Raw genomic sequence first — 25397 nt, 5'->3', positions numbered from 1 at the left:
AGTTTTTCTAAAATGTTATGTTTTAATATGCAAACAAGGCATTATCTAACGTTAACTGGGTGAATTAGGAATAAACAAACAGGTGGAAATAGACAAAGTTAGTCAAATAAACAGCTAAATGTTTTATTGTTTTTGTGCAGCATTTTGGCTTTTTCTTTCCATTTGTCTTAAAAAAAGTAATGAAATAATAATAAACTCAAATCATTTTTAAATGAACCCTGCATGAAAAAACATATTTGTGCATGTAGTTTCGATCATTTTTAATTGACATAAATAAAGTCAGTTGTGTCTCTTTCATCCCCCTCCCCCCTCGCCCCCTCTCCCCCTCTCCCCCTCCCTTCCCTGAGCAGAAGTCCCGCTATGAGACGTACATCAGCCTCCTGCAGGCCAAACTCCGCGCGGAGACGGACGACCTTGAGAAGATCGAGGCCAGCGTGATGGGGGGCCTGATCATGGAGGGTGGGCTGTCCGGTCGGGAGTGTCACCTCCGCAAGACGCAGTCCTCCCCGTCCATCAGCCAGGCCCAGGGGGGGCTGAACGGGAGGACTGCCCCGGGACAGAGGAGCTGAGGGGAGGAAGGACCAGGGCAACAAAACAAACCCCCTCCGGCTTCTTACTGGCTGTTTCCTGTTAGTGTTTCTGTGTTGGGCTCCTCCTGTAGGATAGCAGCAGGAGACATGACCCCCCCCCCCCTCCAGAATTGATCCACCCGGTGATTCTGTCCTTGAGCAATAGATGAAGAAGAGCCCGTGCTCAACAAGTGACTCTGCCAAACCTCAGTCCTTTGAACTCTTATTATTATTATTATTATTATTGCACATCGACATGATCAATAACTGTGATCACTATTTATAATGACATCATCAGTATTATTTCCCAACTCAGATCTAGTTGTGTTTTCTAGTTGTGAGTCATTCATAATGTATTATTAAAGGCCGCAAAGAAGGAGGTTTCAGACGGACATGGTACTACTGTAGCATTTAGACCTTTTTTTTTTCTTTCACGCACCTAGCCACTCGCAGGCGTGTGTACGGACCTACATAATGGGTGGTGTGTGAAAATGCAGCATATCCATCCCAGAAAAACTCTTGAAAGAACTTCTCAGAAGGATCAAGTCTCTGCCATGTATAGCATATTTATTTATTTATTGAATTCTCCGCCCCGGGGAAGGGTTTACACACCGAGCATGCACGCTCTTTCCTTCCCCATCCTGACATTCGTATAGTAGAAAATTGTAGAGGAGCTGTGTTTGCTCATAAGCTGCTCCGCCAGAGGAACTAGAGGTTGAGTGCCTTACTCAAGGGCACCTTGACACAAGATGTTGAAGGATTTAGTGAGTGTTAGTCACAGCGAGCTGTGATTTTAAAGCTGCCGCCCCCCCCCCCCACACCCAAATACTGACATGCATTCAATTATTCTCCTACAAGTCTTTGACTGAACGAAAGCGCTGTGCCATGTTTCTGTTTTATCCCGCAAACTACTCCTGTTGTATCACGACAAAATATGGAAGTAAAGGGCAGAGCAGGAGGGTGTGGGCGGGAGTGGATCAACTGTGTGTGTGTGTTGGCTCTTTTCAAGCAGTTCCTGGTTGAGATTTGAGTGCTGAAGCCAACAGGAAGATGTTTTCCTTTCAGACTTATTTATTGTTTGGTGAGAAAGAATCCAACGGCCTTCTGCTGAATGAGACTGCCGTAATAGTCAGGCTCTCAAAAGCATCTTCATCCCAGAGGCAGACATCATCCTTTTGACAAAGTCTCTACCTTGACTTCTTAAAATGATAACTTTTTTTCTCATGGCTCCATGAAGAATCATTAAAGGGTGAACAGTCTTGGTGAATTACAGTTAAAAGGGAACATCTGAGCAAAAAGATCAGAAATCATTCATTTAGAAACTTTTGCAGTGTCATTTATGCTCACTACTTCCGAAACACACACCTTTTCACTAAAACATTACTTTATAAAACAGTTCTGCATAAACAGTGTTGCAGAAGTGTTTATAATAGTAAAGTTTTAATTTATAAATATACGTACATTGGAAACAAATCATGTTACAAAATGGTTTCTTTTATAAAATAGACATGTCATAGCTTGCTTGGCCTCATTTTGAGCATTTACTGGTGTATTGAAGATGTTTTTGTGAAAGCAGGCCCCGGCCGTTCTTACATAGAGACAGCTGATTGGAGAGTGTAGCAGCAGGACTGCTCCAGCTTAACGTGCTTAAACCTGTCGGAGCACCGGACTGGAGAACAGCAAGTAGCCATCAAAACATCCTCCACATGGGGGAAAGTTGTTCTAAGAAGAAGAGACTGCTTTGGTTTTCTAAGTAAGACTCACCAAGTAAAAAACACCCCGCGCACATTTATCCAAACAGGAAAACAATACATTAAGCTTGTTTCTCATGGAAGGAGGAAGTGGTGGCGGTACCGCTGATTTTGAGCACCTTACTCGATCCACACACACCTTTTTCCTCTTTCTATGGGATTTGCGTATGACACAACTGTAGATCAGCGAGCTTAGTGCCGCTCGCTCAGCCTCGGCGTGGCACATAAGCATGTTGACACAAGCAGAGTGGTGGATATGGACAGGAAGTGATATCTTTGGCTCTGCACACAGCGCTTCTGTTGCTACGTATATCATATTAATAGTGGCTGATGGGATCTGGGATCCTTTTCAGGACTTGGCTGGAATCCTGGAGCCGGATCCTTGTACAGAAAAAAAGTCTGAGGTGTAGTTTTCGGAGAGGAGGTACATTTTATAAAGCTGTACTGTTAGGATGAATAACCGCTTTCTTACAGGGAGACTTCCCCCCTATAGTCACTTTGGCTGTCGTGCTAACCATTGTTTCCCAATGTTCTAGGGTAGGCCTGTGCTGTAATATAGGATTGTAACGAAAAAATATTTGTTGATTGTTATGTTTTATTTAAAAAATGACAACTTCGGCACCTTGATGTCAGCATTGGATCTGTCTTTTTGTTTGTATATTGGAACTGTTTTTTGACACGATGCTTATACTATGTAAAGGACATATTTACTGAATATTTAGTCTGTGCTTCATAAAGTAAGCTTTTATACAGATGCGTGTGGTTGTGATTTATTCGTATTGTCGACTCTGTTTAAAAGAAAAAGGATCAAAGCAGTTTACTAACCTGGGTGCCACTGACATGTTTGATATTATGTAGATATTAGTTTGTGTAGTAATACAAAACTTGTTGTGTGTACAACTTCAGCTTAGTATGTATCCCAGTGTGGGGCTGCAACACAGAAAACTAGACTCACAGAACAGGCCTGGTATTATTCATGTGTGTGTCTTATTCCATGCATTAGGGCTGCACAATTATTGAAATCACAATATGGGCTAGTACAATAATTAAAGGATTGTGGTGCTGCAGAGAAGTCCCGGCCTAGAAATAGAGTTACTTTACAAAAAAAAAGAATCCTTACTTGGTCAGGCTTTTCTCAAGAGATCACACTGATCATTTTAGATCAAATCAAATCAAGTTTTATTTATATAGCACATTTTAAAAATCAATTTTTGGTCGAGCCAAAGTGCTGTACAGTACATGCAATAAAAAAACTTTACTGCGATAGCAAACAGAAGAAAATAAATTACAACAGCAAATATAAAAATCAAACACAGGGCAATTTCAGGAGATGTATGGAAACAATGATGCAAAATTGATCATGTTGCAACTGCAAAGTCAAAATAATCTCAGTTAGTTATTTTTTCCAAATTGTGTAGCCCTTGCATACATTTATATCATTAAATAAACTGAATTACCTTCAACAATAAAACATTTGAGACTGCAGTGCCACCATGTCACATTTAAATGAATGCATGGTGTAGCACATGTGGATAAATGCAGCATTAATCAGCATCTTAAGTTTTCAGAAAATAACCATGCATCACATTTTTGTATCATATACCCATTTTCGAGAGTTGGAAGAACCGTTTCAATCTTTTGGTAAAGTAAAGTGGTAATATTAATAATAATAATGTGGACATATTATGTTTTAAGTGAAACTCCTGCATTCAAAATGTTACTTTAGTAAAAGTACAAAAGTGTTAGATCATAAAATACTTAAATCACCCAAACCTAAAGTACTCCTTATGCAGAATGGCCATTTTCAGGATAATATATATTATATCACTGGATTATTTTTTGTGATCTGTTAATGTTAACATTATATTCATTTTGCAGCATGGTTAGAGGTGTCATGCAGTAATTCTCCTGCATTTATAAACGTATGTCCTGATACCGACTGCTGACATTTCCTTTTAGTGTCACACAGACATTCGCATTGGTGTACTTCTTTGACCTTGAAATTACTTATTACTAAATAATCAAACGATGGCTCCAAAACGTTTTTTTTTCAACTGGAGTTTGTACTGCCCACTCACCTGTGCCAAAGGGAGAAAGGTGCCAAATAGTAAGGCTGTTACTTTAAGAGTGTTGCATTGTGGGTTGTCTGTAACTCCAATGTTGCTCGGCTAGTGATTCACTGCCGTATCTCATTTCCGAGATTCCCCTCCTCGAGTCTTAGTCCCGCCCAAAGGAGATGCGAGCGGAGGAGCCGAGGAGGGGAACCGAGGAAAGAGGAGGGGAAGCAGCAGGCGGTTAGAAAAATGAGAACTCCTCTCCTCTGAGCGGTCATTTTAAAGAGACGTCCATTACTGATGACAGGAGGCACAGCAGCTCTCTGTCTGATGGACAGATGTGTTCATGACGATTTATATATTTACTTTTAATTCATTCGCAGTGCGGTATAATGAGACAATAACAGGCTACAGATGCGGACACACACACACACACACACACACACACACACACACACACACACACACACACACACACACACACACACACACACACACACACACACACACACACACGTATATATAAATATATACAATTTCAAAAACACACATCTTATATTTAGTGGAGGAAAATAATTATGACATCACTTACTCTGGGATTTGTAGTATTTCTAGTTGCGTGTTTTTTTACGACAAACTGTGGCATTTTTTTACATGGAAATTATTTTTTAAGATCTTTTAAATGTTTGCATAATGGGACATATGTTAAGTCTAAAAACGTCTCCCAAAGTCCTCACTGAAGTAAGAAGTTGGCAAACAAGTGGAAAACAAATAAGCCACTGAATGTCGTGTTTTAAATTGAAGAAGGTCCAAAGGATGCTGACAAACTGAGACAGTTTTCTGTGTTTCTGCTGGCAGAATGTGGATATTTAACTCAACAAAAATAATTAAGAAACCAGACAATAAGGTAAGATGTATACTTTATTCTATATTATAAGTTAAAACACATTTTTAACTAAACCCAGCCATAAGTGCATAAGTGAGGTGAAAGTCAGAAACAGATATACATTTATTTTTAATGTAGACATTTTGACTTTTATAGTAGTCAACATGTCATAGTTTTTCCACAGGTGCTGCTAATTACATGTCTCTGCAATATAAGCTGTAGGTGTGTAGCTAATGTGACAAAATACTGTCTCCAGTGGAAAGTTATCCTATTCATACAGACTCCCAGGGCTAATGTGTCTGAATAAGCTAGCTTGACATTTGTAAATGATTTGATCAATTTACTTTATGAAACAACTTTTTCCAGATCCATGCTGCGTAGCTAAGTGACAATTAGCCCGCTAACCGACAATTAGCCCGCTAACCGACAATTAGCCCGCTAACCGACAATTAGCCCGCTAACCTTAGCTTGCTGGCTTTCTAACTGTAGGCAAATTGTAAAGCAAAGTACAAGACACTTCTTGTACTTTGCTTCATTATACTTTATGTAGCCTATTATGAGAAATGTGTTGATTTTAGCCAACAATAAATTATGTTTCGGAACAAAACTGTTTAAAAAATAAATAAAGTTAAGTTTAGGTAAGCCAGCTAGCTCGAAATTAGTAAATCTGTTTAGGTTCGGCTTTAGTTACTTTGTAATGCTAGCTGATAAGAGTAGATTGCAAATGTCAAGCTACTTAATATGGAGCCAATGGTCTTAATACCATACAGCAACATTATTTTACATAATGATATACAATTGTAATGTCGTTGTCACTCTTTGGCCGATGACCAGCAGGATTTTAGCTGCCCCCCTTCTGGTGTAGGCCTAAATAATAAAGATGATTTTTTTTAGATGTTCCATAATGTATCTTTGATCAGTGTGATAAAACATTCCTTTCATTAAGTAACTTTCTTTGAGATACCATAACAACGTAAGCTGCTTTACAAGCTAGCTAGTTTAACAAAGTTATCAGCATGCTTATGTATTGACCAGACACTTTAATGTCTCTTGTCTTGAAATTGCATCTTCAGCATAATACTTTGTGCCTATGAATATTTGTGCTGCGACCACTCTGTTTAAAAGCTAGTCCAGTGTGCTTCTGCTCCTAAAGCTTTTCAAATAACCCCAACAAGCTTACAACAGAGCCAAAACACTAGAGCCAATAGATAGAAACAAAATGTACTCAAATCTAATTTCCCTTAGACTGTAATTGCATTAGTTTGATGTAGCACAGATGACTGCGAAAAGGCCACAACATTGCAAACAGAGTGACTGTATTTGTCAAATGATACCATGCGAGAATGTTAACATATAGCTAAGCCGCTGTCTATTGTCATTATATTATCACTATGCTAATGCTAGTGTAATTACAGAAGGGTCACATTTAAATTAGCCTCTTACATGTCAGTCACTGCTTGATATTTCAGAAATGAGCAGTGTCTAGTTAATATTGAGAGCTGTCAAATGTTATAGCGTTACATTTTTACAATCCTTGCCCAATTCACTGTGAGGTGCCATCCATTTTATTGCATTTGATGCACTTCCCGCCGACTGAAAAACCCTCACCTGGATGATAGGAGTTAATACTCTTCTGTTCACATCATGTCTTCTCTCCTGCTGAGGCAACCATCTGGCACACTAAGCTTTGATTTTCACCTGGAAATGGAAATGCAGATGTCCGGAGCTCAGTTAAAATCAATGTGTCCATCATATATTTTTACGCTCCGATTGAGTTTGTGCCGTTTAAAATCATTAATACATGAGCGACCTTTCCAAACACGGCTGATGATTCCACTTATACTTTAAATACAGTAGTACTAACAGTACTTAGTTGATATAAATGAAATAAACTAAAATTATTTAACATCCCCTTCACAAATTATCTTTATACAGTGGGGGGAAAAAAGTATTTAGTCAGCGACCAATTGTGCAATTTCTCCAACTTAAAAAGATGAGAGGCCTGTCATTTTCATCCTAGGTATACCTCAACTATGAGAGACAAAATGAGAAGAAAAAAGAAAAAAAATCCATTGTCTGATTTTTCAAGAATTTATTTGCAAATTATGGTGGAAAATAAGTATTTGGTCAATAACAAAAGTTCATCTCAATAATTTGTTATATACCCTTTGTTGGCAATGACATATTTTTGTCCCATTCCTCCATGCAGATCTCCTCTAGAGCAGTGATGTTTTGGGGCTGTCGCTGGGCAACAGGGACTTTCAACTCCCTCCAAAGATTTTCTATGCGGTTGAGATCTGGAGACTGGCTAGGCCACTCCAGGACCTTGAAATGATTCTTATGTAGCCACTCCTTCGTTTCCCTCAAAATCTCACGATACATGGCCCCATTCATTCTTTACTTTACACGGATCAGTCGTCCTGGTCCCTTTGCAGAAAAACAGCCCCAAAGCATGATGTTTCCACCCCCATGTTTCACAGTAGGTATGGTGCTCAGCATTCTTTCTCCTCCAAACACGTCTAGTTGAGTTTTTACCAAAAAGTTCTATTTTGGTTTCATCTGACCATATGACATTCTCCCAATCCTCTTCTGGATCATCTAAATGCTCTCTAGCAAACTTCAGACGGGCCTGGTCATGTACTGGCTTAAGCAGGGGGACACGTCTGGCACTGCAGGATTGGAGCCCCTGGCGGCGTAGTGTGTTACTGATGGTAGCCTTTGTTACTTTGGTCCCAGCTCTCTGCAGGTCATTGACTAGGTCCCCCCGTGTGGTTCTGGGATTTTTGCTCACCGTTCTTGTGATCATTTTGACCCCACGGGGTGAGATCTTGCGTGGAGCCCCAGATCGAGGGAGATTATCAGTGGTCTTGTATGTCTTCCATTTTATAATAATTGCTCCCACAGTTGATTTCTTCACACCAAACTGCTTACCTATTGCAGATTCAGTCTTCCCAGCCTGGTACAGGTCTACAATTTTGTTTCTGGTGTCCTTTGACAGCTCTTTCGTCTTGGCCATAGTGGAGTTTGGAGTGTGACTGTTTGAGGTTGTGGACAGGTGTCTTTTATACTGATAACGAGTTCAAACAGGTGCCATTAATGCAGTTAACAAGTGGAGGACAGAGGAGGCTCTTAAAGAAGAAGTTACAGGTCTGTGAGAGCCAGAAATCTTGTTTGTTTGTAGGTGACCAAATACTTATTTTCCACCATAATTTGCAAATAAATTCTTTAAAGATCAGACAATGTGATTTTCTGGATTTTTTTTTCTCATTTTGTCTCTCATAGTTGAGGTATACCTAGGATGAAAATTACAGGTCTTTCATCTTTTTATCAATCAATCAATCAATCAATCAATGTTTATTTATATAGCCCAATATCACAAATGTTACATTTGTCTCAGTTGACTTCACAGTTTGTACAGAATATCACTTTTTAAGTGGGAGAACTTGCACAATTGGTGGCTGACTAAATACTTTTTTGCCCCACTGTATATGTAAATTAGGGCTGCTACTAACAATTAGTTTAGTGGATCTTAATCAATGAATCTGAATGATTGAACGATTAAAAGTAAAAAATGTAATAATTTGGTTAATAGAATGTCAATCCAAAACCCGATGATACAAGTCTGGAAAGAATTAAGAGACCAATCCAAATTTTTGCATGTATGGCAGCCTTTCCATTCCAGTGTCTGTTGAATTCCAACACAGAGAAATGTTGTCAGTAGTTGAAGAATTAAATACAATGAAAAAAATGTAATTTTACTCCAAAATACCTATAAATAGTAAAACCAGAGAAACTGATAATGCTGCAGTAGTCTCTTAATTTTTGTCCAGAGCTGTATTTACTTTATTTTATTATGATTTAAAAAAGAGAAAAAACTGTAGAACGTCTGACATTTGTGTTAAAAAAAAGTTAACGCTTTAAAGATATATTTTTCAAAAATAATTGGCGATTATTTATGAGTTTCATTTTACACATTTTTTCAAAAGTGGATGGAGATTGGAGACATTTGTGCGGAGACAGGGACATGTGGAATGACCTTTTATTGCGCGATTAGTCATTTTTCAGACAACAAGGCTCCCCCAACATTTAAACAAACAGCAATGTACAAAACAGCACACTTTTTTTGCCATCAACGGAAATTTTAATAAGGTAGTGAGAGTACATAACAGAAAGTAATGAAGTGTGAGGACGCGAGTTATGGTGATGTTGAGATTTGAAGGATGAGCTCGATGTCAAAGCCAAAGTAAGCACCATCGTCATGTGGTCAGGAAAGGCCATATTTCAGTAAGAAATATTCTAGAAGGGGTCAGGAGAGGTTATCATGATACAAGAGGGTTGTTATCACAGTTTTCAGACATTTTTACCAACTAAAAAAAGAACAATATCGGTGTAAGACTATTTTATCATGCAATTTACTTTAGTAAACCTTCTGACACACAGACAGAATATACTTCAATAAGTAGAACTCAATACATCTCTGTCCAGCAATAGCCATAAAGCCTGTAATTTATACTCTTTGAATGTGAGATCCCTATCAAAAATAATATGCAGATTTGTATTTTTCTTAATATATCTAAAGTGCAAGTATTTATCCATTTTTATTCAATGCTTTCTGTAAGTATAAAATACAAAGGAAAAAAAACAGCAATATGTTTTTCCTGTTTATATGTTATATTTTTCTGAAAGGAGGAGCATCATATATAACAAACCATATATATATATATATATATACACACACGCCACAGATAAAATATTTTTTGAAAGATACAACATATTATCTCATATGGGGATGATAAAGGGATTTAGACCAAACGATGACATGGGATATGTTCATTGTGCATTGACCCCACCCCTTTAAAATCCAGGATCCATTTCCCAACATCTTCAAAGCATTTTTGAAAGAACGTCTTTGTTACGAAACACAACAGTAGCCTGTACAGTCTGCAAACATGATGGACCCTAACCGCTCGGTGCAAAAGGAGACGTGCTAAATGAGCCCTCTGTCAGTGGTTTGTGATGAGTCATATAGTGCTCGGCTTGGACCAGACGCTGCGATTGGCTGTGCAATAACCAAGGAACTCTGAGCGGCCAATAAAAAAAGACTACAACACGGAAACCAGAAATGGAGCAGATTTGGTTGTCTGTAACGCCTTTATGGAAGTTAAGTCTGTTTTGAAGTCAGTAGTTGTGGAAGTTTGCTGTTTTAGGTCATGTCTATGAATAGTCTGTTTAAGCAAGCAGATGAAGCGCCTACAGCAGGGGTCATCATAGCAATCGGAGAACATGCAACAAGTAGCTACTGCTGCACTTAAGAGTAATATTACATGTTTCTTCTATTTCCATTAGTTGAATAAGGAATGTTACTTGTTGTTGGGGCAACAACAAACCAGCTCTTTTGAATAAAATTAAATAATACCAGACAAAAAGGCAGGATTACATTAGGGATTGCTATGATGGCTCATCTGTTTAGTAATTCAGAACATCATTCGCACACTGAACTTAGCCAGAGCCACTGAAGACAGCGCGATTTACACAGAAAATAATTATCATCCTACCATTTTGCATTTGAGTCCCAGAAATGGATGAACGTGGGCACAGCATGGCTGCAAGGTCCCTCCGGGTTTTGCCGTGACACTGAGTGAGCTCTTGTTAACTTGAGAAATCTGATTTGATCACACTGTCTTCAGCAAAAATCACGAGAGCTCCCCACTTCTCTTCCCTGTTATTCACATAGAACTACAACCCAAAATATACAGGTCATGTTATACAACCAAATCCTGAACGACTGACCCAGTAGCACCTGGCGATCACAGTCTGCAACAGCACGTCCTTAAATCTTTATAGAAATGTGCGTTTTAAATTGAGGAATTCACAATGAGAACTCTATGAGCAAGTTCATGCTCTCCTTATATTGGGACATAAGAGAAATGGATAAAAGGAGGTGTTGTATTTCCAGTCTTCATGTAGCATGAGCCTCCTGTAGGCCTCAATTAAATCAAGCTGAAGCCACACTCTGGGGAATAAGTGCTGAGTCATGACAGAGAGTGCAGCCTTATGGTGAACTCGAGATGAACTCAATGACCTCAGATGAGCATTGCTGGGTACACAGTAATAGGTGGCTCGTATGTGCGTTAAATCAAAATGGGCTCCTATAATTCACAGGGCAGTGTGAGGAAATCTTTGCATGAGGGGAAAGAGACTTCCTGTTCCAGTCCTAACTGGATCTGTCCTCAGCCGGGTCAGTAGGCTGCTGCTGCTGCTAAGCCCTTACAGTGCAGTGCCAGGCTTCATCAGGCCTTTCACATACACTGGGACACAAACCTGGGCCAAAACGTCCTGCGTGGAACAGATGGGATTTTCTGGAACATTTTTCTTGCCTCTAACGCGCAGACATGCCCAATCAAACACAGATCGACCTTTTTATAAAGCAACCATTCGATCTGACTTCTGCTACAGTTTCAGCCCAGGTGTGCTTTCTGCTTCAGTCTAGCCTCAGCTAACCTTCGTGCCTGGCAGGCCCAGGCTGTAACTACATTAGCAGCTTTTATCCAGCTGAGATTTTTAAAGCCGCAATCCTTGCAGTCTGTTTCCCCTTCATGCCACTCTGACACACTGTGACCAGGCTTAGTTGTAGTGTTTTAGACCGATCTGCTTGAAAAAACGACTAACCACTTAGAACCTATTGTTAGTTCAATTGCACTTTAATGTAAGCCTAAAGGTTGCCTGGGTCAAAAAGAAGGAATTGGCAGTGTGTCTGCCGGAGTGTATTTAGGCGTTTGGACAAGTTTAACTAGACAGACAATGAGCCAGGGCCTTTTTTACACTTTGAAACAGTGGACTGGAGATCAGAGTCTGCCCACGTAAGAGAAAATAATTATAATCCTCATTGTAAAACAGACAACAAACTCCCCTGTGCTTTGGGTCTGCTGGGGCCGATCACTATCACCTAGCAGAAATAAAAACCGCAGACAAGCAAAAGTCCAACTGTTGTTCACCTGTCCGGCATTAGCAGTCTCAGGCAGTCTGCTGGCTGCAAATGACAGGAGGCCTTGGGCAGTTCACCATTAAAACCCTTTAGAGGACTCCCAAACACTCAGATAGGGACAAGAGGCCTCGACAGGGGCAGACTGTGTGTGTTTGTGTTAGGGGAGAAACGAGTAAGGTATTTCGGGGGTGAGTCCAAAGCTCCAAAGGGGAACGTAAAACACCCAAACTAGTCTACGCGCACTGATAGACGGACAAGGCAGCCTACTAGTTTACAGAACATGACAGGAAAATATCTCACTACTACTCTGACGTTTTTTCCCCACTCAAGTGCTTCAGAAGAAAGACTTCACATTTTGGAAATATAATGCAGATGCACAACCTCACCGACATGCTTTCCAATATCTACTGATTACATCAGCCTATACATTTTTTTCATCTTTTTAATAGTCTATACACGTGATACAATGCCGCGATTGGCACGTACACAATATTGCACACTACTATGAAATGTCCTACACTAGTCAGCAGCTTCCTCTCTGCCTGGGAGGGGGAAACCTGACACACCTGGACAACATAATGTGGAGAAACGGGAAAAAAGGGCAAAAGATAATGCAGAAACGTGACATATTCAGGCCCCCAAGGAGCGTTCAAGGGGCTGTAGCACCATAAAGAGATAGTATCTGCCTGGGCCCTGCACTGATAGGCCTTTCCATCCTCTGGATTGCACTCACACTGATGGCCTGCTTGGCTCTTTATCAGCATCCATCTCTGCTCTAACCAACAGATTCATTCAGCTGTTCCTCACTTTGTTTGTTTCATGGTGCATATGGTGTGCAAGACCACCCTGGTGTACTCCTGTACACACACATTTCTGCGAGAGGCCACCAGGGCAGGGGTGCCGCTAAGGATTCTGGGCTCCAGGGGGCCATGACACACTGACGACAGCACCTCATCTATCTGATTCTGCCCACACCATCTCTGGCCCCCAAACTCCCAGCATAACTCTCAGCTTACTCTCGGTGTTGCCACCTATGCACATCAGGGGCGTGAACTAACACAGCCCCGGCGAGTTTATATTCCGGCCTACATAACAGCACTCGTAAATGAAAACGTACAGCGGTCGAGGTCACGGACCATCCACGTGAGAACACGTAAACGAGTGGAGTGTATAAGGCACGGGTCGTAATGACGTCAGAGAGGACGCGTAGCCTCGCCACGCGCTGTGCTAATGCGTCTTTTTTTGCGCTCCCATAAGGTGGACCTTTATACTTTTGCACCCCCCCCCCCCACCCCCCAAGAGGGAAGAAAACAACAAAGTAACAAAGAAAAAACTTAACCCACAGAAAACGTGGGTGTCTCAATCAGGATTTTTTTCTTTACAGCTGATTCACAAAATCATAATTAGTACATCTAAGTTAGCACTTTTTTTCTTTTAAGTTTATATGGACATGGTGCAAGAGGGTTGAAATTCAATACAGTGGCTCACAAATGGATTTATCCCATTTTTTTGAGGCCACAAAATAGGCTTTTTATTTTTGAGTCTCAACTTTTCCAAGTCAATGGCGTGATATAAATGTTTTCATTAGCCTACTACGCTTTAGGTCAAACCAAAGACTATAGCCTACTTTGCCAAACTTCTTTTTCAGAACAAGAACCTATGCACACATGCTGACATGTTAACAGGCCTGTAGTGCTGCGTTCTGCAATTCATACACTTTTAGAGCGCTTTCATATTTATTCTGCGTACCTTTATAATAAACTATACATCTGGAATCAGATTTTGGTTTCATAAAGTCCATAATATATTCTCTTTGTGCTGATGTCAAATATTCTTTCTACATGAAGACTGTCATTTTATATAATAGACCTCTGGTTTTTACCTGTGATTAAATCTTAGTATATTACCAGTTTGAAAACACTTAACATTTCTTTTTTTTCGAAATAGCTTTGATGTGTGCAAAATCTGTCGTTTGATAGAGATATAAACACTCTGTTCATTGTCATTTAAATCAAGTATAGGAAACAGTTCATATCTTACAGTTCAATCCTTGATAGCAGCGGCTTACTGTTACATGGTGGTAAGTGGGGTGACATCCAGTAAAATGAGCGAGGAGACAGCAGAGGTGCTGCCATGTCTGTGGAGGTTGTGTGTGTGGGGTGATTCCCTTGGAAATTTCTCTTTCTATTTTACAGTTAAAAGTCTCGTTTTTCTCTCAGAGTCCAGTTTGTCGTTTCACTCCGGCCCTCCTAAGATCCGCGTCAGTCATCGTCGCCGTCATCTCCGCCGAGCGGGCCCTCAGGTAGCAGTTCGGAGGCCCGTTTCTCTCTACTCCTCTCCTGGATCTTCCTCATCTCATCCGCGTATTTGCTGAAGGTGTTGCCGAATTTGGACCACACTTTGCACGGAACCGTGATGGAGTTCCGGTACGTGGGCTTCACCTCGCTGACCCTCATGAAGACCCCGTACTTATTGGAGCCCACGTCGAAGAAGAAGCGCTTGTTGTCGACCGTCAGAGAGGTGCCCTCCGGGAGCTCCGCCGGCTCCTCGTCCACACCGTAGTCGTCGATGAGTTTGGCCAAAGCGTCGCGGAACTCGATGAGACCCTGCGCCGGCAGAGCGATGGTCTGGCCTTGCGCGCTTCCCAATCCGGGCCCCCGATTAACGGTCTGCCGGATCCTTAGGAACCGCCCCCTCTGGTTCTCTTTCAGATCCATGTAATATTTCCGATTCTCCCGCACCAGGAATTCGCTCTTGAGCGCCCGCCGCGGCTCATCCTGCACTATGTCCGGGTTGCTCGGGCCCAGCTGGGCGTAATGTTCGATAAAGTCCCCGAGATAATCGCGGAACTCTACGGCCACCGACATAGAGAGAGTGAGGCGGCTCTTGTTTCCACCAGCCCCGACCTCGGCTATCTTTAGGAAGCGGCCTTTAACATTCTGCTTCACGTCAAGGTAGAAGCGCTTGTTTTGGATGTCGACGCGCTTCGAGGCGAGCTCCTCGGTGTCGTGCTGCAGCCGGGACATAGCACCCATCGCACCCGGGGGCAGCGAGCCGGGGCCCGCGGTGGGCCCTCCGTGGTCACTGCCACTGTCTCTGTCCGCCATGATGCTGCCTCCCTGCTTTACCTTCCACCGTCTCCCTCTGCCTGCTGCAACCTCGACTGCCCGTCAAACCACTCCGCCGCTCTATCGCGAGACGAGAAGAGAGAAGAGGTTGAAAAAAGGAAAGTAGCTGTGCTCGGTGCTGCTGTACTGAAAGCGGGCTGCGTTCAAGACACTCACTCTGGTTTTACAACGTTTCACACAATTTTCACTTCATCCTTCTCTTTCGCCGTATATTGCACCTGAAAGTTAACCCCCACCCATGTGAGCCTCAAACACTGCAGTACTAACATCAAACATAGATAGATAGATAGATAGATAGATAGATAGATAGATAGATAGATAGATAGATAGATGGATAGATACATGGATAGATACATTGATAATGGCTGCACATTGAAGTACATAAATAACACCTGTTTGCATCCTGTTGAAAAAGTAATGACAGGACTGGAATAACATTCCTACCTGATAATTATTGGTTTGGGTCTTTCAGCACCACGGACAGCGATCCTGGACAGTCTCTTAAGAAGGACACATGAATAGAGAGAGCCAGGGAAAAGATACATTTCTGAATGAACAGTGGATGATAGCTGTATGAGTCTGAGGGAGGGGCTGATTCACTGTGAAGCATCATGAATCATTACCCTGTAATTGGACCTGCTTGCCTGCCACTGTTTCTCAATGGCCTTGAAAGGGTTTATCAGCTTAAAAGAAGAAGCAAAACGCCAACTGTTGGATAAAACCTACTATATTGGACATACACAATGTCATTAATATTCATTTTTAAATTCACATTAAATATACAACCAAGGCATAATATTATCTTAACAGGTTTTAGAATGATGCTGATTTAGAATTATATTTTCATGCAATATGAGTTCAGATTAGTAACGTCTTTTTCTTTCTTTTAGCACTTGCGTATTTCCAGTGTATTCAAGTGAGAATGAATCCTGTTTATAAGGGTCATATAAAGTACCACCACAATAACAATAAAACATACCAGGCGATGTTATGAGGTGTTTAGCCTTCATGGGCCTACAAAGGAGGAGCAAGTAGAAGAATGATGTGGGTGACTTGATGTTGAATTGAGTTTGTTTTGGAGTATTGCTTACAGTGTAGGAAATGATGGAGAGATGAATGGAAAAAGGGAATCAGGGACAAGACATCCTGACAGATGCATAGTAAAGTATTTTGGATAGAAAGTGTCCCATGATATATGTCATCAACACCCTGCTGAAATGAAGGTGCATCTCCAAAAACAGCTCCTCTGATAATTCCAAGGGTATAGTACCAGGGGAAACGGCAATTGGTGGCAGTCCTCCCCCAGGGTTAGTCAGCAGGAAAGGGTTTTTCCTCCCCTTCACTTTGTCAACAAATGATTTGCTCTCAAGGCTCATTTGGAAATTCCTAAATTGTGAGTGATGTCCCTGAATGGGTTTCTCTAATGAATACATGAGCGCTTGAATGGATGAAGGAGAGATAGATCAGTTAATGGGTGGGCAGTGGGCGGAGACGGAGAAAGGTGGGAGTGGGTCACTGAACACATCACATACTCTTCAAATGCTTTGGTAATCCCAGGACTGGAAAAGCAATCATAGGAATAAGGAACCATCACAATTTGAAGATGAACCTCCACGCTTGATAGCGTTCAGCACCTTGGACAGCAAACAGGACAGAAACGGCTTTTTACTTTATCTAAAAGACTTGACCCTTTCGAACTTGGGTTAATATTTTACAGTCAACAAACCATATTGGCCTTCAATCTCTACGAGGTGTCATGTGACTGGCTTTGTTGGGGCCAGCACTAAACATGTCAAGCCATTCAGCACCATGGGAATGGCTCGTGATGGCCCTTCTGCTTGAGAAACTGGTGTGTGAGGCCATCATGTAGGTGCATACTGTGATGAAATGGCCTCTCACATTTTCTTCATCATCTATAGTAAGAAAAATGCAGCCCATGTGTCCCCTATATGACATTATATTTGATCCCTTTCTCAGCATGGACAATGAAAGGCTTTCTGACCTCTACAGAAGGGCGTGCGGCTCCTGATAGAGAGTGAAAGGAGAATCTTATGAATGGCTTGATTGATTGATACACAGATGGAAGCAGGGGCAGCCCAAGCATATTGTGTAAAGCTCGCATTTCATTGGTGGAGATGTGTTCAGTGAAAAAAGTGGTTTTATTAGCTGTAGCTGAGCAGGATTGGCAACAAATTTGCGTAGAATATCTTTCCAGCATAGCACCTTTAGGTTGGGCTAACTGATGCCCCCACTTGTTGCATTACAGAGTCGTACAACTGCACAGTTTTTCATAGCTTAGTGAACTGCACTGACTCGCATAGGGTGGTAAATGTCAGCTTTTGGGTGTGCTTTCCTGCAGCGTGCGTATATATGAGTGAGAACATTTAAAGCTGAAGTCTCGTAACTCGCAGCTCGGTTCGCCACGCTGAGGAATCCATTGAGAGAATTTCGCAGCGTTAGTCATCGCGACAACTATCCGCAGTGTATGTAACAGTCGCCTATAGCCTCTCTTGCACATCTCGCACTGATCCACAGTGGGAGCCGCGCAGTGCTTGGCGACAGACGCACCGTGCACCGCTTGCGTGATTTCTCCCGCACCCACCACCCGCAGAGGTTTAACTCAGGCGGCCGGCATGCTCACACGCCGGTTGGGTCGGTGGCGGTGTGCCGGTGGGTGCCCGGGTCATTAGGGTGTTTGCGCAGGACGTGGCGAGCCGACGCCAGTGACCGGGCAGGTGATGTTTGCTCACGTAAACTGCTCGCGTATGATGAGGGGCGCAGGGGACGCATCTGGAGGTTGCGCGCTACTGTTGCATCGCCTCACCGGATAACCGCTGCTATCTCATCCTGTCCGTCTCTTCCTCCCCCGGTTTTTCTGTTCTTTTATTTATTTATTGTTTTGCTTACAGGAGAGGAACTGTTTTCACGAGCGTAATAAGTGGATAAGGGACCCGACCTTGCATTTGCGTGGAGTGCGTATCGTTTCTTGTGATTCCTCTATACGCGCAAGCTGCTTTTTTTCATACCAGAGGCAATGCGCCCACCCATGCGATGCTAGCCTATTAGCTGGAGAGAGAGTGAGAGAGAGCGAAAGAGAGAGGGAGAGAAAGAGAGAGATAGAAGGAGAGAGAGAGAGAGATAGAGAGGGAGAGAGGTTTCAGCCCTGGATTCGAGAGGAGGCTAATTTACGAGTCTTGTTTTGCCTTTCAGGAAAAGGGGAGATAAGAGGGGGAGGGTGGTTGGTGAAGGAGAATGCAGCAATCACATTTTTAAGCATGCAGAAGCGGGCCGTTTCCGGTTCCTAGGCTGGTGTGTGTGTCCCCCATCCGAGGCCAGCAGCCGTATGGGGAGAGCAGCGGCAGACACAGATGGCATGGACACTTCCACAAGGTCTGCCGCTCTGCCCTGCCTGCTCTGCCGGAGCCCGTTCGCCGCCGTCTCTCTCTTCCAGCTCGCTCCGCCGCCCAGCAGCACTGCAGCACAGCACAGGCTGACGGCATGAGGCTTGATCCAGTGCATTTCTCCATGCTGGTCATCGGGGTCTCCTTCGCCTGTTACGCCCCGAGTCTCAACTCCCTCCAGGACCAGGCGTACCGATCCGCCGTGGTCATCGAGGGCGAGGTGCGCTCCTCCCCGGAGAACGTCTCCTCCCGGGAGCCCTACAGTGTGAATGTCAAAGTGCTGGACGTGTGGCCCGTCAACAGCGGCGGCCTCGAGAGGGAGCAGCTCGTGACCGTCGGGGACTTCGGCTCCGAGGCCCCGTGTACCACGGTGGAGAAGGACCACAGATATATATTTTTCATGGACCCCACAGCCGAGCCCTTGGTATTCAAGGCATCGTACGCCCCTGTGGACGCCAGCGAGCCGGAGCTGAAGAAGGATGTGGAGCGAGTGTTGTGCGAGGACTGCGGTAAGTTTAAGGCTTTCCCCCCTCTCCACCTGCCCTACACTCACACCGCACCATAGGGCCACTGAGGCTGCCATGGCGATGTAACGAGACAGTCACCGCTCTCTGGCTGCGCGTGCACGTGTTGAGCCTATACAGTGTTTCAGCGTGCGTACACATGTGCATGCGCGTTAGCCGGTTGACACTTTTTAATCCTGCATAACCCAAACTGAAATGAGAAGCAAGACAGCGTGTGTGAGTGTGTGTGTGTGTGTGTGTGTGTGTGTGTGTGTGTGTGTGTGTGTGTGTGTGTGTGTGTGTGTGTGTGTGTGTGTGTGTGTGTGTGTGTGTGTGTGTGTGTGTGAGTTTAACCCGGGCTAAACCACAAACAGGTTCCTTCAAAAGCCCTGATGATCAGGGGATACTAAAAGTTCAGTTAGAGATCTGCACCATCACATCATCACTGTCTGCATCATGTGTAGGCTTAAGGTTGAACAGCAGTTAGTGTGTGTGTGTGTGTGTGTGTGTTTGTGTCTGTGTGTGTGTGTGTGTGTGTGTGTGTGTGTGTGTGTGTCAGAGATATAGGCAGAACATGTGAGGGGAAAGTTACCTACAGTCAGTTTTACATGTCAGATCTGCTGCTGTTATATCAGACTGTGCCATTGATGACTGCAGTGATGGGTAGTGGTAACTGTTAAAATGTCACAACTTGTTGCAGGTTTCCACCATTGCCATCTAAAATGTTGCTTTAAATAATAATAATAAATAACTAATTTATATGAGAAGTGGCTAAAACTAAATGTAAAGCAGCTGGCCTGTCTGTTGAAGTTATTGTCAACAGGATGGCTTTTATGAAAAGAACAATCTGAATACAAGACAAGGAAAGAAGATTCAAGATGAGGGTTGAGCACTTTTTCTCTTTACTTTCTGACATTTCCTCCCTTGGTTTCTCTCCGTCAGAGAGGTAAAAAAAACTTGAATTGACCCTTTACTTACAAAAGGGAAAAGGAAAGTTTCAGAACCGTCTACTTAGTTCGTATAAGACATAAACGGAGCTCTAGACACTGATACTTGTACATCATTACATCTGCTAGTTACTCTCAGGTATCTTATACTTTTAACTACAGTGCAATCCTGTGACCACCTATGTGGCAAGAAGTACACTAAACCTGGATTTCCCCTGCTACACAAAAGAGAGGGGAATTACATTTTAACTGTGGAAATATTGAACATTTCCCCAATATGAGCCTTAAGACCATCACTGTGGACATCATCACCTTTGTCATGGTCATTTAAATACATAAACTTTGAAACAATGCGGTTAAACTTACATTCATTTGGTTCAAACAATGAATCACCGTCATTTCCATGCAAACCACTGGCACCTGTAAAGTGTTCAATCCTGACAGGAAGTAACTCAGAAGTCTCAACAAAGGGTTCATCCAGCGTTTGAGCTAACAGCGTGATGTTCTATTTTTACCTCTGTGTCATGCTAAAATTATCCAGTCATTTATTTATGACAGGGCTGTTGCAATCAGGCTTCTGTCTAAAGCCCATTTGTGCAGGCAAGGCGTAAGCTCAGGAGAGGAGATACCCACTTATGAGCTGAATCATCCCGCGCACACGCTAATACGCACACGCACACGCACACACACACACACACACACACACACACACACACACACACACACACACACACACACACACACACACACACACACACACACACACACACACACACACACACACACATAACGAAAGCAAGAGAAACAGGGAGAAGACTCAACCTAATTAGAGACTGCAGAGTGTGTGCTGCTGACACATAACATGCACTGTGGCAACCAGTGGCCTCTGAATGTCCACAGCGTTATAGGAACACAGCTTTTGTCGCCTCCATTTCTTTCATAGGGTTGGCTGGATTCATCTGACAAAACTTGACAAAGAAATACAAAATCTAAGGCCCAAATTAGTCACACAGTCAACCAAAAAAACGTATCACTTGCAATTGGTAGCCCTGAATGTTTCATGAAAAAAATATTTCCACTGCATTTCTTCAGAGAATAATGCTATGATGAAGTAGTCAGGACCCAGTTCAACAGGAAACACATATTTTAACATGGATAGCCTTTATCCATTCAATAATTGGCCATTATGATCTTAGCCAACTACTATTTCTGCAAGTTTCAGTCTTTTTTAAATGCTTTTCTCCTTCCAAGAAACGTGTAGTCAACGCAAGATTTAAAGTGGCTCTTTTGTTTTATTCCTTCATATCAAGAAACCCAAAGAATCTACATTTTGTGTTAGTTGACTAAAAATATATTTTGTTAAGGAAAACCTTATTTCATATTTCACAATTGAAATGTATCTATGTAAGATACAGAAACCTCTTGTAAATAATCCCCCTCTGCAAAATGCCAACATCAACTGCTTATTGGCCCGGCCTCCTCTCCGTTGCCACACTGACACTTTTCATTGGGCGGATGCACAAATGTCAGAGCAGCCGGCGAGTGAGCTACGACTCTTGGCTGGTGATCAGGCCGGAGACGTGCATGAGAGGATATTGGAGAAGAATTTAATTTGGACAGAAGTAACTGCAGTTTAAAGATGGAATGAGGCAAGGGGCGTGTCAGAAGACACACACCCTGAGCACAACCAATCACAAACCTGTTCTAAACACAGTCGGCCAATCTCAGCCGATCTGTTGTAATGCCCACTTCTGTACGCACCCCTATTTAACACACTTTTATCACGGTCACGCTTTCTTCTACAGTGGCTAATATCTGCTTTTTAAAAATTATATATGAAAACCTGTATTGCTGTTTTCTTGAACAAGGGTATAACTGAGAATTGTGTTTTTACGTTTGATTTCATACAGTTTTATGGTAAAATTGTTATCCGTTATTTTGGAAACTCTTGAATGTGAGTAGTCATTAGTATGAGGTGCTTCTGTCCCCTCTCATTCACTTTGAAAACCCAGTGACATAGAGTGTTCGGTGTTAAATGCTGAATTAGGAGGGATAGAAGAGCTTGATACATCTTGGTAAGGAACAACAACATTGCAGCTGTTTTGTACTCGGTGGCAGAGGTACTAAAAGCTCAACAAACGTGTTGAATATTTGATCATGCCATGCCAGTAAAAACTCAACTCTTATATTTTTTTATATTGTGTTTATCAAGACCTATACACAAGCATTTGCTACAGCTGGAGTGCAGAACAATTACAATGTAAAGCTTACATTACATTATGACCATTTACTACGCTTTTCTGGAAGAACCTCTGGTTTCACTTGCTAGTATAACATCATTGCAGAATGCAAACAGTAATATAGGACAGCAAACGAGTGTCCATCCAAGCTACATCCCTCAGTTGACTTGCCTTTAGCACCTGTTTGACAGACTTTTCTATATGTTTTCTTGATATTTTTTGGGCTACACAAATATGTAGAAGCCACAAGATGTCAGCTCTGTTAACCTCAAAGCACACTATGATATGTTATATTTGATCATATCTGTTTAAAACAACAGGTTGTTAGGTTCATGTCTTGATATATTTGTTTACAGCAGTCAGAAGTTAGAAGACCCCCTCACTGTGAGAAATAATTGAGACAGTCATCTTTTTCCGAAGCGAGCTAATGCGTTGGTGAGTAAAGTCAGGATTCTTTTTGATCAACGTCAAATCACAATTCCATGTAGGTTTGTGCAAGACGGAGGTCATAGTGTTTAGGCGGGTCAACATACACAGGACTTTCAACCCGCTGTTCGAGTCCCTTTTGAAACCGTTAGTCAAAATGGACTTTGTTTGGTTCACGTCTTAACTTTAATAACGGAACAAATACTTTTATGTCAGGCCAACCCATGATATTTTACTAGACCTAACCAAGCAATTTTGTTGAGTTTTTGTTGGAGATTAACCGTTTAAAACTAGTCCAGGAGGAAATACGTTTCCCCCTCGAATGCGTAATTGCGAATGAATTCCATGAGTTTTAAGAACATTTCATTTTCCACTTTTTCCACTTCACCCTCAATCCAATCCTCTGACCAAAACGTAAGAGGCAAAACAGATCAGACTGTGTAGAAACGTCTGCAACATCATGCTGTGAGAGAACAGAGTACAAACTAATGTGGAATCCAAGGCTACAGTAGTTTAGAAATTGATAGGGATTCTTTGTTCTTTCTTGAGCTACTCAAACCATATATCTGTCTCCACTGAGCTCCACTGGCCTTTCCCTCACTCAGAAAAACATCACTGAAGTTTGGATGGCTCACACTCCCTTCTTAAAAAGTACAAAACCAGTCCTATCTTACATCCCCGGCAGTGTAAAGCGTAATGTAGCTCTCCTCTGATCACCGCCGTTGACATGCCTTTTGAGAAACATTGACAGTTTCTTCCTAAAATAGCGTTATCTGATGCTCAAACATGCTCCTGTCACTGATGCTGTATCTAGTGCTGCATACCTCAACTCCCCCCCTCTCTTTTTCTGTCTCGCTCCTCATGCTGTAGCTGACTGTAGCTGAAGTGTGTGGTTCAGCTTATTCCTGCCCTGCTGTCAGTCAGCCACAGAGGAGGAGAGAAGCAGAGAGGGAGGGAGGGAAAGTGGGGGAGAGATCTTTAGATTATAAATAGATGCCGCAATAATGCATGTGTAAGACTTCCAAAAATAGCCAGGGTCTGTTTTTCACCTCATTGACAGTAATGACACTAAGTTCAGGGCTAGTTTTATTGAGCCTGCACTTTTTAAAAAGTATAGGGGGCAACGGGGGACGTTTTACAGGGAAGTAGAGCTTGGGAATTCGGGGAGTGAAGTGAATTTACACGGGGAGCAAAATACAAAAACGTTTTATTAATAGGTCTAATGGCATGGTTCGTCAAAAATAGGCCCGTTCAAATCAATTGTAACCAAGTATATAGATAACTTCTTCTTTTTTTTAAACCCTTAGACATATTTCTGCCTCTCTTTCCCATTAGTAATGTTGTTAGTTAGTTAGTTAGTTAGCGAGCTCACCAAACAGCACATTTCACACTGTACGTAGTTGACAAATGAATCGGTTTATGTGGAAAATGAAGGGATTATTTCCACCTATAATACGGCAAATACAGCTGGAGCAAATAACCTTTATATTTCCAATTTATTCTAGTAATTTCTAATAAATTCCTGTTAGCGCCATGGAAACCAACCTACTGATTTGTTTATAATCATTACTTGAATTACCTAACATTTTGAGATACATGAGTTTTAACTTAGAATATGGTGTGTTTTGCATGTCGGATATGGAATTATAGTCAGCCAAACCACGTAGACTGGTTTGGAATTATCCTCTTATTAAGCTCAATAATTGATCATGGTGTATGTACCTTACTTTAACAACTATTTGTGGTTAGGGTTAGGTTTTACTTTGAGTAGTGGCTGTTGCTGTCACATTTAGGTGGCCAAGTGTGTCCAAAACACAACACCTGTCCTCACAGAATTGATCTGGCAACCTGTGCTACTGTAGATGTGGCACTGCATTCTTCAAGGAATATTTACAGTATATAGCTTCTGTTGAAACCTCAGTCATTTCATTAAATCTTCTGCTTATTTATAGATAAATCAAACTATTTTATCAAGCTCGGCAAATCCTTATTTCAGTGTTTATGCTAAGCTACTCTAACCACGCCTGAACTTCAGCTCTTTAAAGCATGATATGGGACCTTTAAACATTCAAACATGAGAAAGGTTACACTGTTCTTATCTCACTCTCAGAAAGAAAGTGAACAAGAACATTTGCTTTTAAATATCAAACTACTCCTCAGTTACAACTCTCAAACTAGCAACCAGTCTGACGTCTATGATTTCTTTCCTAAATTGAAATTCAGGTGCATGCAAAATGTGTATAATTACGTCTAAATGGTATCAAATGCGTATAGAAAGTGTAATTGCAGATCATACATACGAGACTATGCAGACTGTGTTTGCATGTGCGTAACACCAGCACCTTATCAGCGGCTGTATAATTTCTCTGGGCTAACGTGCACGCGGCTGCCTCTCAGCTCAGACTCAGCTCAGTGTGTACAGCAGCTGGAGGCAGAATCACTGTGGCATTGATCTACAAATCCCAGAATTAGGAGAATTTTGCTCTGGTGCTGCATGTCAAAACAAT

The 25397-nt window shown here is 42.1% G+C and overlaps 3 protein-coding genes across 6 annotated transcripts in view; 2 read left to right on the top strand and 1 right to left on the bottom strand.

The window, feature by feature from the left end:
• The window catches only part of psd2 (pleckstrin and Sec7 domain containing 2), a 47223-nt gene extending 44151 nt beyond the window's left edge, over positions 1 to 3072 (top strand). Inside the window, exon 15 of the mRNA XM_079669062.1 lies at positions 351 to 3072. Coding sequence (XP_079525188.1) covers positions 351 to 569 — 219 coding nt within the window. The 3' untranslated portion in view covers positions 570 to 3072. The remainder of the gene's footprint in view (positions 1 to 350) is intronic.
• Positions 3073 to 9283: 6211 nt separating this feature from the next.
• On the bottom strand, positions 9284 to 15433 carry purab (purine-rich element binding protein Ab). Its single transcript, XM_079669081.1, has one exon. It carries the CDS (start codon positions 15350 to 15352, stop codon positions 14507 to 14509), a length of 846 nt encoding a protein of 281 aa, XP_079525207.1. The 5' UTR covers positions 15353 to 15433; the 3' UTR covers positions 9284 to 14506.
• Positions 15434 to 15821: 388 nt separating this feature from the next.
• The window catches only part of nrg2b (neuregulin 2b), a 65899-nt gene continuing 56323 nt past the window's right edge, over positions 15822 to 25397 (top strand). For 2 of the 4 annotated variants that reach the window (XM_079669070.1, XM_079669068.1), the window contains exon 1: positions 15823 to 19283. In XM_079669070.1, the coding sequence (XP_079525196.1) occupies positions 18872 to 19283 (412 nt within the window). In that variant the 5' untranslated portion in view covers positions 15823 to 18871. Of the gene's footprint in view, positions 19284 to 25397 lie in introns of all 4 variants that reach the window. The other 2 variants (XM_079669069.1, XM_079669071.1) reach the window with 2 other exon arrangements.

The sequence above is a fragment of the Notothenia rossii genome, assembly GCF_949606895.1.
Source record: "Notothenia rossii genome assembly, chromosome: 3".
Classification (NCBI taxonomy): domain Eukaryota; kingdom Metazoa; phylum Chordata; class Actinopteri; order Perciformes; family Nototheniidae; genus Notothenia; species Notothenia rossii.
This window is presented reverse-complemented; position numbering and strand designations above follow the sequence as displayed.